Source organism: Hylobates moloch, unplaced genomic scaffold (assembly GCF_009828535.3).
Source record: "Hylobates moloch isolate HMO894 unplaced genomic scaffold, HMol_V3 SCAFFOLD_6, whole genome shotgun sequence".
NCBI classification, from domain to species: domain Eukaryota; kingdom Metazoa; phylum Chordata; class Mammalia; order Primates; family Hylobatidae; genus Hylobates; species Hylobates moloch.
The window spans coordinates 818,989-832,376 of record NW_026652281.1 but is presented as its reverse complement, the minus strand read 5'-3'; the positions used below and the strand labels follow the sequence as shown (position 1 = coordinate 832,376).

The following is a 13,388-nucleotide window of genomic DNA, read 5'->3' as shown; positions in this document are numbered from 1 at the left end:
GGCTGGAGTGCGGGGGCACCATCACAGCTCATCGCAGCCTCAGCCTCCTGGGCTCAGGCGATCCTCCTGCCTCTGCCTCCCGAGTACCTGGGACCACAGACGCGCTCCACTGTGCCTGTATTTTGTTGTTGTTGTTGAGACGGGCTCTTATTGTGTTGTCCAGGCTGGACATGAACTCCTGGGCTCAAGCATCCTCCTGCCTTGGCTTCCTGTTGTGATTATAGATGTGAAATACTACACCCAGCTTGATTTTTGGTTTTAGAGACGGGGTCTTGCTGAGCTGCCCAGGCGGGAGGGCAATGGCTGTTTGCAGGCTCACTCATGGTGCACTGTGGCTTTGAGCTCCCGGACTCAAGTGATCCTCCTGCAGCCTCCCAAGCAGCTGGGACCACAGGTGTGAGCCATGTTTCCAGTTTATCTATCACAGGTAATTTCGGATGTGAGTGACGTTCTGTGCCCAGTAATGGGGCTGTTGGGGTTTATACCACCGCACTCTCCCAGCTCTAGTATACAACCGGCACCTCGTCCCTGAGCTCTTGCTGATGTCACAGCTGCCTTCTCACTGCCTGTGGGTCCATCTCTCTAGCGTCAGTATTTCATTCTGCTTTCCAACAGCCAAGCTGGGCCCAGTTCCTTCTACTCTCCTGTGAGACTGTCTTCGCTGTCCCCCAACAGGAAGGAGGAAAGCAGCTCCCTGGTGTGGGGGGAGGTGGAGGCTGTGTGCGGCTCCACGTGCTGGGACCCTTCCCCTCCTGCCAGGCTCAGCCCAGCTGCCGCTTGGAAACGGCGACCCCTGGATGGAGACCTGTCTTGCCAGACGCTGCACGGTCTCCTGGGCAGAGCAGGCACTCTCTGTGCAGGGGGCTGATGGCTCACGGGCTTTCCACGAAAACCTCTCACCTCCTTCCAGGTTTTACAAAAGCCACCAGCTTCTCTTCTGCAGCAGAAAAAGCCCCCATATTTCTTTCCTTTTTTCTGTTGAAGCCTGAGGCCCTCCCCCTTGGCAAGGTGTCGGCTTCTCTGAGGCGGGACCCTGTGCTGGAGAGGGGTGCTGGCTTCCCTAAGAGGGGGACCCTCGGCCGGGGAGGGGCGTCGGCTTCCCTGAGGGGATCCCTGGGCCGTGGAGGGGCGTTGGCTTCGCTGAAGCGCCTGGGGTCCGAGCACTCACCTGCCCTGTGCTTTGGGGATATTTTTCTTGCTAATGGCAGTCCTGAGAGCCTCCAGAAGGGAAGGGATCAGGAAGGCTTGAGTGACAGGGCGTGGACCCTCTCATCAGCAAGGCAGTCAGAGCCAGCCTGCTCCAGAGCCCGGGTTCCAGGCAGGAGCTGGGTAGTGCTGGGTCCACGGATGTAGGTGAGTGAGTGGGGTTACGCCATCTTCCTCCGGCTCCAGCCAGAGAATACCAACAGTGGTCTGATGCCCACATGGGTGGCCCCGGGCAGCAGGGTCTCCAGGCTGGCATGCAGGCTCCTGCAGTCCTGGGTACTCTGACATTTCTCAGTGTTTATTCACACACCTTCTCTCTCAGGGACAGCAGCTGTCTCTCGTCCCCTATGGTAGGAGGCTGTATAGGAGTCGCATGTGCGGCATCTCTGGCAGGTGCACAGGAGCTGAGACTCCAGCAGACCAGGGTGGGGGCCAGAAGGGAGCTGCTGTCGCCTGACACCTCTCGTGGGCACCTGAGACAGGGAGGCACAGCATAGTGGCCAGGACGTCGTCACCACTGTGGGCTGGAACCGCAGCATGCTCTGTGCGACAGGCTGACTCAGGTTTTCCTTTTAAAGCAGGGCTTAAAGGAAGTTTTACTGTGACCAAAGTTCTGTGATTGAGGGGGGTGTGGAGAAAACACAAAGCCTGGCCAAGATGATGAAACGCCATCTCTACTAAAAATAGAAAAACTAGCTGGGTGTGGTGGCGGGCGCCTGTAGTCCCAGCTACTCGGGAGGCTGAGGCAGGAGAATTGAACCCAGGAGGTGGAGGCTGCAGTGAGCCGAGATTGCGCCATGGTACTCCATCCAGCCTGGGGGTCAGAGCGAGACTCCATCTCAAAAACAAACAAAAAAACCCCCAAAACAAACCACGGCTAATCCAAACCCAGAAAAATATACTGGAACCTTCTGGCTTCTCCACACCCCCACCCCAAGCCCATAAATGAGGTGGACCACCCTGCCTTTGCCCAGGCTGAGCCCTGAAGGGAACAGGAAGGAAATCTACAAAAGCTTTGTGCACAGATCGCAGACAGGAGAGGGGGCATGGCCCCACGCCTACCCCCAACCCCACGCAGGGGCCCGGCGGGCGAGGGAGCTCACAGCGGCCTTTGGGGGAATGAAGGCACTGCCCCCGCCACTGGCTCAGCCTGGCAGGGCTCGGGGACCCTCCCAGGTCAGGCTCCTCTGCAGGGGACCCAGTGACCAGGACCCCTGTTGGTTCTGATGCACGGAGGGTCTCTGCTCTTCTGTGGGGGTTTCTGTAGCTGCCACTCCTTCCCCAGCCCCCAGGTACAGGGACAGACAGCTCAGAAGGAAAAGGGTGAGGCGCCTCTGTCAACTCACCCTCCTGTCACGCCGGGGGCCAACAGTCTCCTGGAGCCACACTGGCTGGAGGGCCCTGGCAGGCATCTTCTGTGCCAAGACCCAGCAGAGTGTAGCACCCTCTGAGCAGAGGCCTCGCATCTCCATGCTTGCCTGAGCTGCCTTCCAGCCAGGACAGGACTCTCAAAGCGGAGACCCTCGCCAGCTGCAGCTGCCAGGGAACTGTGGGCAGGGGCACAAGCCAGCCAGCCACAAGCTGAAGCTCAGGGGCGTGCGCAGCTGGCCACGGGGTCTGTCCACGGCTGCAGTGCTCAGATCCGTGGGGAGTGATGCTCCTGTTTCTCTCCAGCTTCTCACAGGCCCTGGGTGATGGATGGCCCAGGGCTGGCCCCTTCTACTTTCCTGCACGGCCCTGCAGCAAGATAAAGGCTCCCCTGAGCCTGTCCACCCCAAGTGCAGGACAAGCACCTGCATTCGGCGGTGAGGAACAGGGTCCTGCCCCCGAGGAGCTGCCTTCACCTGCAGGAGGCAGTAATTTCACAGCATTCCTGGTCTGTGCAAAGGCAGAGGAGGAGGAGAACAGATAATTTGTTTCAAAATTAAAAGCTAAAAATTTGGTAGGAAAAAGGTTTTCTTCTTTTCAGACAGTCTGTCGTAGAGTACGGTGGCATGATCTCAGCTCAAAGCAGCCTCTACCTCCTGGGTTCAAACGATTCTCCTGCCTCAGCCTCCGGAGTAGCTGGGACTACAGGCGCGCGCCACCACACCCAGCTAATTTTTGGTATTTTTAGTAGAGATGGGATTTTGCCATGTTGGGCAGGCTGGTCTCAGGCTCCCGCCTTGGCCTCCCACAGTGCTGGGATGACAGGCGTGAGCCACCACGTCTGTCCTGGGAGTAAGAAGGTCGTCGAGAGGGGGCGACACTGTCTCAGTCCCACACGCAGCCCCTCTCCTGAGAGGGATGAGAGGGACGCACTGTACAAAGAGCACTTTAATTAATTTATTTATTTCTTTACACATAACTGAAAGTGATGTTACAGTACATAAGTTATTTACAACTGTGCAGTAATGTGTTGCAAAATAAATTATCTAGAAGGCAGCAAAAGTACATTGTGAATGTATATAAAACTGTACAGCGTTTACGGATACACTTTTTATATGATTATTGGCTCTGTAGTGTTTCAAGTTATGTTCTCAGAAAGAGAAACAAAATGCCCAAGATTAAAGGAAAGAAGATACAAACCACGCGGATTTGACTCCATTAAAATACGGCTGGGAGTCCTGGCTCTGTGTCCCTCCGCCTGGCTCCGCACCAGGTCCGAAGCCCAGTCTGAGGCCGTCGCAGCTCTGTGGCAACAGAACCATGGCTGGGATGGGGCTCCTGCCCCTCCGACCTGGAGGTCACTGTTTGTGAGAGGTGGACACCTTAATTTTCTTTAGTTGATCAGAATGGAACAAAAAATTTTAAAAATGTACTCCGTTCTCCAACTCCTGAAATGCCTCTGCAGTTGCTGGAGAAAAGGGCCCGAAGGTCACCGTTTTCAAACAGAAGCTGCCATGTGTGCGCGCCCAGCATGTGGTCTCCTCATCCCGCCGGGGCCAGTGAGGCTCTGGGGGCTTTGCCCCCGCCGCGGCAGCTGGTAGAGAAGAGACGTGTTTCACCTCCCCGACGTCTGGACCAGTCTGGAAGGGATGGAGACGCTGTGGCCAAGTGCAGTCTCTCTCGGGGCCTCTCCCCGCCCGGGTGGACATGGCGCTCCCTCCTCCGCCCCTGGGGCTTAGCAGCAGCCCTGGGCAGCCGTGCGGCCCTCGCCTGTGTCCTGCGGCCATCCCGCGGTGTCACGCCGGCAACAATACAAAGTCGTCGTTGACGTCGACCATGGGCACGTAGAAGGAGGGTACCTCGTTCACGCACAGGGACTTGTGCCCGGCGGGGTCCAGTTCCTGCACCTTCAGCTGCCACTCCATCCTCTGCACGGCGTTCAGGGCCGCGGCCTCGTGCTGCTGCCGCATGAGGAGGCAAGTCTGCGGGACACACAGCGGGGAGAGGGGGGAGGAGGAGTGAAGGGAGAGCCCCAGACTCTGCCGACCTCAGCTGCCAGCAGGGCCAAGGGCGTGACAGGGCCGTGAACCTACCCTGGTATGGGCCAGGCCCCCTGGAACCCTCTACCCACTGTGGTGCTCCTGTTAGGGGCACATACCCAGGACCAGCTGTACTCGCTCCTGGCATCTAATTACACGTGGTGGTGGCGCCATCTGTGCTAGATGTCTGTCCCCATGACTGCTGTCTGTGCCACCTCCACCCTGGCCCAGGGGCCCTGCCCTGCTCTGGGTCGGCCTGGGGCTCACCGCCAGCAGCCACTGCAGCTTATTAGAATCAAACAGCTTTGCTGTTGTCATTTTACAATTATTTATGGCCAGTGATAGTTTTTTACTTGTATTTCTAGTAGAAACTATGCCATTTAAAAGTGCACATAAGGGGACTGGATTGGGGTAGCACATATTTTGGGAACTAATGGAGAAATGGAAGCGTGGCCAGGGAGTACTGGTATGTCACAAGAAACAGTGTAGAAAATGTTTTTTTAGATACGGTCTCAAGGCTGGAGTGCAGTGGCGCAATCATGACTCACTGCAGCTTTGACCTCTGGGGCTCAAGGGACCCTCCCTCCTCAACCTCCCGGGTAGCTGGGACTCCAAGTGCTACCACGCCCAGCTGATTTTTGTAGAGATGGGGTTTTGCGACGTTGGCCAGCCGCAGTGTGGTAATGTCGGTCTCTAAGTTTTTCTCAACATATATATATATATATATATATATATATATATACACACACACACACTAAATTGTTTTTGAAGCTCAGGATGGATTCACAATCCTCAATGGGCCTTACAGCTTTTACTCGGCTCAGGCATCACCACCAGTGTAAATCGTTACGTGGAATCATCTAATACCCTTTGGATGTTACAAACTCTGATGAGTCACTGAATTACTGATGGGCCTCTGAGTTTCCAGTTTTGTTCCAGTGAATATTTTTATACATATCCCTAAGGTTTTTTTGTTTAATTTTGTCACTCAGGCTGGAGTGCAGTGGTGCAATCTTGGCTTACTGCAACCTCTGTCTCCCGGGTTCAAATGATTCTCATGCCTCAGTCTCCCGGAATTACAGGCACGTACCACCACACCCGGCTAATTTTTGTATTTTTAGTAGAGACGAGGTTTCACCATGTTGGCCAGGCTGGTCTCGAACTCCTGACCTCAGGTGAACCAGCCATCTCGGCCTCCCAAAGTGCTGGGATTACAGGTGTGAGCCACCGTGCCCGGCCATATCCCCAAGTTTTAAATGACTAAAGTGAAACAGCTAGGGGAGGTGGTAAAAGCATTTTGAAATTTGATAGATACCGTCAGTTTACTTAATAAAAATCTACTAGTTGACACTTCTCCCAACACTGCAGTGATACTGCCCCCCAACCCTGCAGGCTACCTTTAAATGAGATCTTGCTTAATTTGTGCTTCTGATACAGTGAGTATCTTTTCATGAAGGTTGGTCATTTTATCTCCTTTGTGGAACATCTCTTTATATAAATTATTTTTCTGTGTACCATTTTTCTTATTAGTTTGTAAGAGTTCTTTCTACACTGATGGTGCTAAACCTACGTGACATTTTTAATATATTGTACAAAGTCCCAATTTTTTTTTTTAAAGACAGAGTTTCGCTCTTGTTGCCCAGGCTGGAGTGCAATGGCATGATCTCAGCTCACTGCAATCTCCGCCTCCCGGGTTCAAGCGATTCTCCTGCCTCAGCCTCCCAAGTAGCTGGGATTACAGGCATGTGCCACCAAGCCCAGCTAATTTTGTATTTTTCGTAGAGACAGGGTTTCACCATGTTGGCCAGGCTGGCCTCAAACTCCTGACCTCAGGTGATCCACCTGCCTCGGCCTCCCCAAGTGCTGGGATTACAGGTGTGAGCCACCGCACCCGGCCCAAAGTCCCATTTTAATGTAGTCAAAACATTTATCTATCTTCTTATAGGAAAATCTCCCGTGTCTTTATGAAGCTTTCAGTTTTTTCTCACGGCTTTGGTTAGGAAGGGGCTAGTGGCCCTGGGAGGGTGTGGTGTGAGTGACTTCCTGCACCATCATCTTAGGGCTGGCCAGAAATGCACACTCAGTTCCACCTCAGACCTGAGTTCCTCAGCACAAGCCCCCAGGGGCCACGCCCCCAAATACCATGGCTCCCACCAGGTAGGGCTGGTGGTTCTCATCTGCGCCCACATCAGCACCTTACTGAGAGCTGTAGCATGACACATGGGTGATTGGTTCAGGGACCTGAGTGGTGTGGAGCCTGATACTGCAGGTAGCCGGGGCCGCCTGCTCCCAGGCCTGGCTGCTGACTGTACAGGGTGACGCAAAGCTTTAAAGTTCTGTAACTTGGCAAGTTTCCACTTTCTGTTGCTTCCTGGTGGATCCTCCAGGGTGAGCAGCCCTAGCGACCGGGATGAGGGTGTGCTGCCCTCCCGGCACCTGCCCCGCCCCGGCCTGCTGCCCTGGCCAGCACTTCCAGAGCAGTGGAGGGTGAATGCTGGGACCTTAGAGGGGCTCAAAGGGCAGTGCCAGGAGTTCTGACCATCCAGCCTAGGGTCCTGTTCAGCTGGCGACAGGAGCCGCTCCCTGCAGACTGGGGCAGAAGGGAAGACTGAGGAGACAACACGCAGGGACAGGACCTCCCCTCCCTGAAAACATCGGCCAGGTTAAGAGAATCTGGAATTGTCACCTCCCATCACAGAACTGGGCAGTAGCCTCCCCAGGCAGAGCTGAGGGGGACGTGCAACACCGACCTTCATGCGGTCATACTTGTCATCCACGTCCTGGAGCCAGGAGATGAACTGGCGGGCGTTGAAACGGTCGCGCACTGACTTGTTCTCGTCACCCTGTGGAAACCAAACGCGGGAGTTTCATCGGGAGCCACAGAGACCGCTACGGGAAGGCATGCCAGTGTGAGCGATGCTGCAGTGACCTTTCTCGAGGGAAAAACCAAAGGGGGAGCCTAAGTCCACCGCCCACACACTGAATCACATTCACGGCATGGCAGGCGCCACCCTGCCCATCTCCCTAAACAGCTTCCCTAAAATGTGCATGGAGGCGGCTGGGCCTTTGTCTCCTGGGCACCGGGTGGCTGCAGGCCCCACCTCTGAGCTGGTCCCCAGCCCTGCCCCCATGGGACAGTCAGAGCTCAGCCCACTGCCAACTCCTGGGAGAGACTTTTTATTTTTTAGAGACAGTTTCGCTTGTTGCCCAGGCTGGAGTGCAATGGCGCGATCTTGGCTCACCGCAACCTCCGCCTCCGGGGTTCAAGTGATTCTCCTGCTTCAGCCTTCCTGAGTAGCTGGGATTACAGGCAGCCACCACACCCAGCTAATTTTGTATTTCTAGTACAGACGGGGTTTCTCCCGGGAGAGACTTTCTAGGTATGTCACCGTCCTGTGTCCCGGAGGGTGGACACGGATAAAATGTCCAGGCCCCTCCCCTTTTTCATGGGTTCATGGTGAAGCTGACAATGCCGTCTGTTTCTCAGAACATGTGGAGCACCGACAGAAACCCACACACCTGCAGGGAACTCACCTTCCACAAAGGTGCCAAGAACAGAATAACGATCACAGGGAAAGGACAGTCTCTTCCGTAAACGGTGCTGGAAAACTGGCTACGCATCGCAGAAGAGTGAAACGAGACCCCTAGCTCTCGCCACATACAAACATCAAGCCAAAATGGATTAAAGTCTGGAATCCAAGACCTCAAACTATGAAACTACTACAAGAAAACACTGGGGAAAATCTCCAGGACACGGGCCTGGTCAAACATTTCTCAAGCAATGCCCCCACGTACAGGCAACCAAAGCAAAAATGGACACATGGGATCACATCAAGTTAAGCTTCTGCACAGTGAAGGACACAGTCAACAAGGTGAAAAGACACCCACAGAATGGGAGGAAATGCCTGCAAACCGCTCATCTCACACGGATCCAGAACCAGAACATATAAGGCACGCAATTAACTCAATACGAAAAAATCTAATAATCCCATCAAAAAATGGGCCAAAGATCTGAATAGACGTTTCTCAAAGGAGACACACCAGTGGCCAACAGGCATCTGAAAAGGAGCCTCAGCATCATTGATCGTCAGAGAAATGCAGCTCAAAACCACCATGAGACATCGTCTCACCCCGGTTAAAATGGCCTTTATACAAAAGACAATCACAAATGTTCGCAAGGATGTGGGAAAAGGGAACCCTCGTACCCCGTTGGTGGGAATGTAAATTAAAACAGCCGCTACGGAGAACAGTTTGGCGGTTCCTCAAAAAACTAAACATTGAGCTACCGAAGGATCCAGCAATCCCACAGCCGGGTATAGACCCAAAAGAAAGGAATCGGGGGCCGGGCGCGGTGGCTCACGCCTGTAATCCCAGCACTTTGGGAGGCTGAGACGGGCAGATCACCTGAGGTCAAGAGTTTCAGACTAGCCTGGCCAACATGGTGAAACCCCATCTCTACTAAAAAATACAAAAATTAGCCAGGTGTGGTGTTGCACGCCTGTAATCCCAGCTACTCAGGAAGCTGAGGCAGGAGAATCACTTGAACCCGGAAGGCAGTGGCTGCAGTGAGCTGAGATTGTGCCACTGCTCCCCAGCCTGGGTGACGGAGGAAGACTCGGAATCGGTACATTCAAACGGTGTCTGCACTCCCATATTTAATGCAACTCTGTTTACTATAGCTAAGGCTCGCGTCCATCAGCAGATAAATGGATAAAGAAAATGTGGTACATTCACAACAGAGTACTATTCAGCCACAAAAAAGAATGCGATCCTGTCATTTGCAAACACATGGATGGAACTGGAGGTCATGACGTTAAGTGAAATAAGCATAGAAAGACAGACATCACATGTTCTCACTCACTTGTGGGATCTAAAAATCAGAACAATTGAGCTCATGGACACAGAGTAGAAGGATGGTTACCAGAGGCTGGGAAGGGTTGTGGGGGGCTGGCAGGGAGGTAGAAATGGTTAATGGGTACCAAAAAAAAAAAAAAAAAATGGATAAGACCTACTATTTGATAGCACAACAGGGTAACTGTAGTCAATAGTAACTGAATTGTATATTTTAAAATAAAATAAAAGAGGTTGCAGTGAGCCAAGATCGTTCCACTGCACTCCAGCCTGGCAACAGAGCGAGACTCCGTCACAAAAAAAAAAAAAGAAAAGAAAAGAAAAGAAAATTTGTCATTGTGTATATGAGGGACATTGATAAAATACATCCCCAAAGAAAGGAAGATCTTTAATGTACAAAGAGATGTTTTCAACTAAACACCTCGGAGCCCCTGGCTGTCACCACACAGCAAAGCCTAGTGTGCTGCTCAGAGTGCCCAGGGCTGGGGTGGCATCACGGGGGGCACATATTATGAGGGCTCTTGGTGCGACGTCTGGATACCGAGGCGGGAATGTGTTCCAGGCATGTCCCACTGTGCAGGATGTGGGGCCTGGGGCCCAGGGAGGAGGGAGGGGCTGATGCAGGCGAGGCAATGGGAGAGCCAGGGGTCCATGGGGCCCACATGGACAGGTCAGTGGTGGCTGGAGGATGATTTCTGAGGCAGGAGTCCCTGGCACGTGGGCTGCTTGAAGGCAGACAGGAAGAGCTGCCTTGGGGAGAGCCACGGGGCCCTGGCCGCCCACATCCTATGTCCCAGTGGATACAGCAAGTCAAAGGCAAGGGAGCTACAGGGGCGGGTGGGAGCCCCACAGCAGATGGGCAGGACAGTGACTGTAGTTCTGAGACCCTGAGTCCAGCCCGCCCTGGCCCAGATGAGTGGCACACCTGGGTGTGCGTGTCCCCTTAGCCACCCAGTGTCCCTGCTGTCCCCGTACGACGGCCCCTGGGGCCTGTGCTGTGAAAGCCCTCGATGTGGCAGCCCTGGGGTGCCTGAGAGCTGCAGGTCAAGCCCAGCAGTTTAAAGAGAAAATAATGCCAGCCCTGACACCTGTGAGAGGTAGGTAGGGGCAGGTGCTCCAACTGCAAGGACTAGTGTTACGGAGAGACTGAGCTGCTGAGGCCCAGCCCAGTGGCTGAGGGCCTTGCCCGTGAGCGGAGCTGTCTGTTCTCTGCTCCAGCCTTCTTGGCTCCTTTCTGAGGCTCACCCAAGGCCAGAGGCATGCAAAGGACTCTGTAGCCCCTGCAAGGCGCTGAGCACCCGGGAAGCTCCCGGTCAAAGTGCAGAATCTATAAAGGGGAGGGGAAGGGGGCAAGGTGCGGCACTTGGACTCATGGGCCTGGCATGCAGACGGGCCCTACCTGGCTCTCCAGGGGCATGTTGTAGACCTCGGAGTCCAGCAGCATGGTGCAGGCGCTGAACGGCACTGCCTGGTTGGCGATGGTCCTGGCCGCCCGGCAGTGAACCCGCAGAATCTCCTGCTCACAGGACACGATCAGCTTCTCCTGGAGGAGGACAGGAGTGGAGTGAGCTGGGACACAGCCACGCTCCAGGCCCCATTGTCTCAACACGACAGCCCCTGGGGCCTGCGCCATGGAAGCCCTGGCCGTGGTGCCCCTGCCTGTGCCAGCCCACTTACCCGCTCGATGCTGTGCTGGAGACGCAGCTTTCCCCGGACCGCCTCCTGCTGCCTGAACAGCTCCTTCAGGGGCTCCGCCAGAGAGGGAGGGGGTGCGATCTGCAGGCAAAAGGTGAGTGGGGGGTCAGCTGGGGCTGTGGAACTGCACGAAGGATAGTCTGGAGTTCACGGGGGTCCCGACTCAGCCTCCCCACTCCTAGGAGCCTGCCCTGGAGGCCTCCTCTAGTCCCAGCAACACAGACACACCAGGAAGCTTCTAGAAACCACTATGTGCTGGACACGGGAGAGTGGACACCTCCACGGTGCCCCGCACGGCACCACGCGGTGAGGAGATAGTGCAGGGAGAGGCACGGGACAGTATGTGTGGGCCGTCGTGTGCTGGAGGGCCTGAAACACAGGCATGAGCACCTACTGTGCAGAGGAGATACAGCGAGACGGCAGGAGGGGCTGGGGGCAGGCTGAGCTTCCTGTGTTCACAGGGAGGGCCCATGCACCCCAGATCAGCCTTTCAACCAGGGTGTAACGTGCACAGCGGAATATGAAGGCTGACAACCGAGCCTGTGGTCTTGCAGTGGCTCGGGGGAGGGAAGCGCGCACTGGCCCAGGTCCCGGTGGGGGGCTGTGGGGCGGAGGTGCAGGCACTGCACTCCCACCAGCGGAAGGGTTCTCACAGAGGTGGGTCGGTCATTCTAAAACTACACGCACGCTGGAAGTGAACGAGGAAATAAAGACAGCAGAGACCATCAGGACGAGGCCTCACACTCTTGGAGAAACAAGGGCCACACAGGAGCGGGGAGCCAGGCTGAGCCCCGCGGTGCAGCGCAGACCTCGGGCCCACAGGCAGTCAGGTTTCCAAAGCAGACCCAGAAAGCATGGCCGTGTGCTCAGGGGGCCACAGCAGTCACGGCAGGGCCACCGTTCCCCACAGGTAGACCCACACGGTAATGGCAGGGCGGAGAGGGTTGCCAAGACCAGCTGGAACATCGACGGGCCAGTCAGAAACAGGAGCACACAGGGCACATGGGCAGGTGGACGCACAAGAGGGAGACCAGGAAGAGCTGACAGCCAAGGCTGGGGCGACTCATGGCACAAGACCAACGCTGGCGACGCCGGGCACCTGCAGGCAGAAGGGGCGGCTCCTCCTGACAGCAGAGCTCCAGTTAGCAAACACAGGAGAGGGAAGACAGGCCCAGCGCCACAGGAGTAACTGCTGCAGACGAGAGCCGTGGACAGCGACGCGCATGGACAATGGCCTGAGAGAAACAGGCTTACACAGCGTCCACATCTCTTCCAAGACACACACACACCACAGAGCGAGAGACTTCAACTCATGGTGGATGGGCCTGACCAGAGGCCTCCAGGTCACGTCACCTATGACACCAGGAGCAAAAGGCCCCGCCTCACAGCTATAGGCTCCTGCCTAAGAACCATCATCGCAGGCCAGGCCTGGGGCCTCTGACCACACTGCTGACCGACACTGCCCAGAAGCTCCCAGCCAGGAGACGGCACAGGAGGGCCTGCCACAGCGTGGACGCATGGCAGGGTCTCGTCACCTCCAACGCCTCCTAAGGCACATTCAGGGGAGGCTGGGCATGCAGCAGGTGCATAAACCTATCTGCTGTTTTTGAACTTTTCTGCCCATCTAAAATCAGCTCAAAATTAAAGATTTAGGCTGAGCGCAGTGGCTCACACCTGTAATCCCAGCACTTTGGGAGGCTGAGGTGGGTGGATCACAAGGTCAGGAGTTTGAGACCAGCCTGACCAACATGGTGAAACCCCATCTCTACACAAAATACAAAAATTAGCTGGGCGTGGTGGTGGGCGCCTGTAATCCCAGCTACTCAGGAGGCTGAGGCAGGAGAATTGCTTGAACTGGGGAGGCGGAGCTTGCAGTGAGCCGAGATCATACCACTGCACTCCAGCCTGGGCAACAGAGCAAGACTCTTGTCTTAAAAAAAAAAAAAAATTTGATTAAAAAATTTAGCTAAGTCTCTCTACTCCACAGACTTCACTCTGTTCAGCACCACATCCACCCTGCCTCGACCAGCCCAGCCCCCCAGTGAGGGTTCTGCATGTGGGGTTTCTGCTGAGATGGGGCCCGTCGGTGGCAGGGATTCTGTGGGCCACCTCCAAGGTGGGACTGATGCGAGCTCAAACTAATGCACAGCCCAGGACCGGGCACCACCCCGTCCTCCGGCTCAGCCCCAGGGCGGGCAGCTACAGCAGGAGCTGTGCCTTGGGCCGCAG

At 55.3% G+C, this 13,388-nt stretch overlaps 1 protein-coding gene across 3 annotated transcripts in view; it reads right to left on the bottom strand.

The window, feature by feature from the left end:
* Window positions 1-3,504: 3,504 nt before the first annotated feature.
* ANKRD11 (ankyrin repeat domain containing 11) overlaps window positions 3,505-13,388 on the bottom strand; it is a 191,943-nt gene continuing 182,059 nt past the window's right edge. For all 3 annotated transcript variants that reach the window (XM_032156167.2, XM_032156168.2, XM_032156166.2), the window contains 4 exons: window positions 11,142-11,240; window positions 10,864-11,007; window positions 7,364-7,456; window positions 3,505-4,556 (listed from right to left, as the gene is read on the bottom strand). In XM_032156167.2, coding sequence (XP_032012058.1) covers window positions 4,371-4,556; window positions 7,364-7,456; window positions 10,864-11,007; window positions 11,142-11,240 — 522 coding nt within the window. In that variant the 3' untranslated portion in view covers window positions 3,505-4,370. The remainder of the gene's footprint in view (window positions 4,557-7,363; window positions 7,457-10,863; window positions 11,008-11,141; window positions 11,241-13,388) is intronic.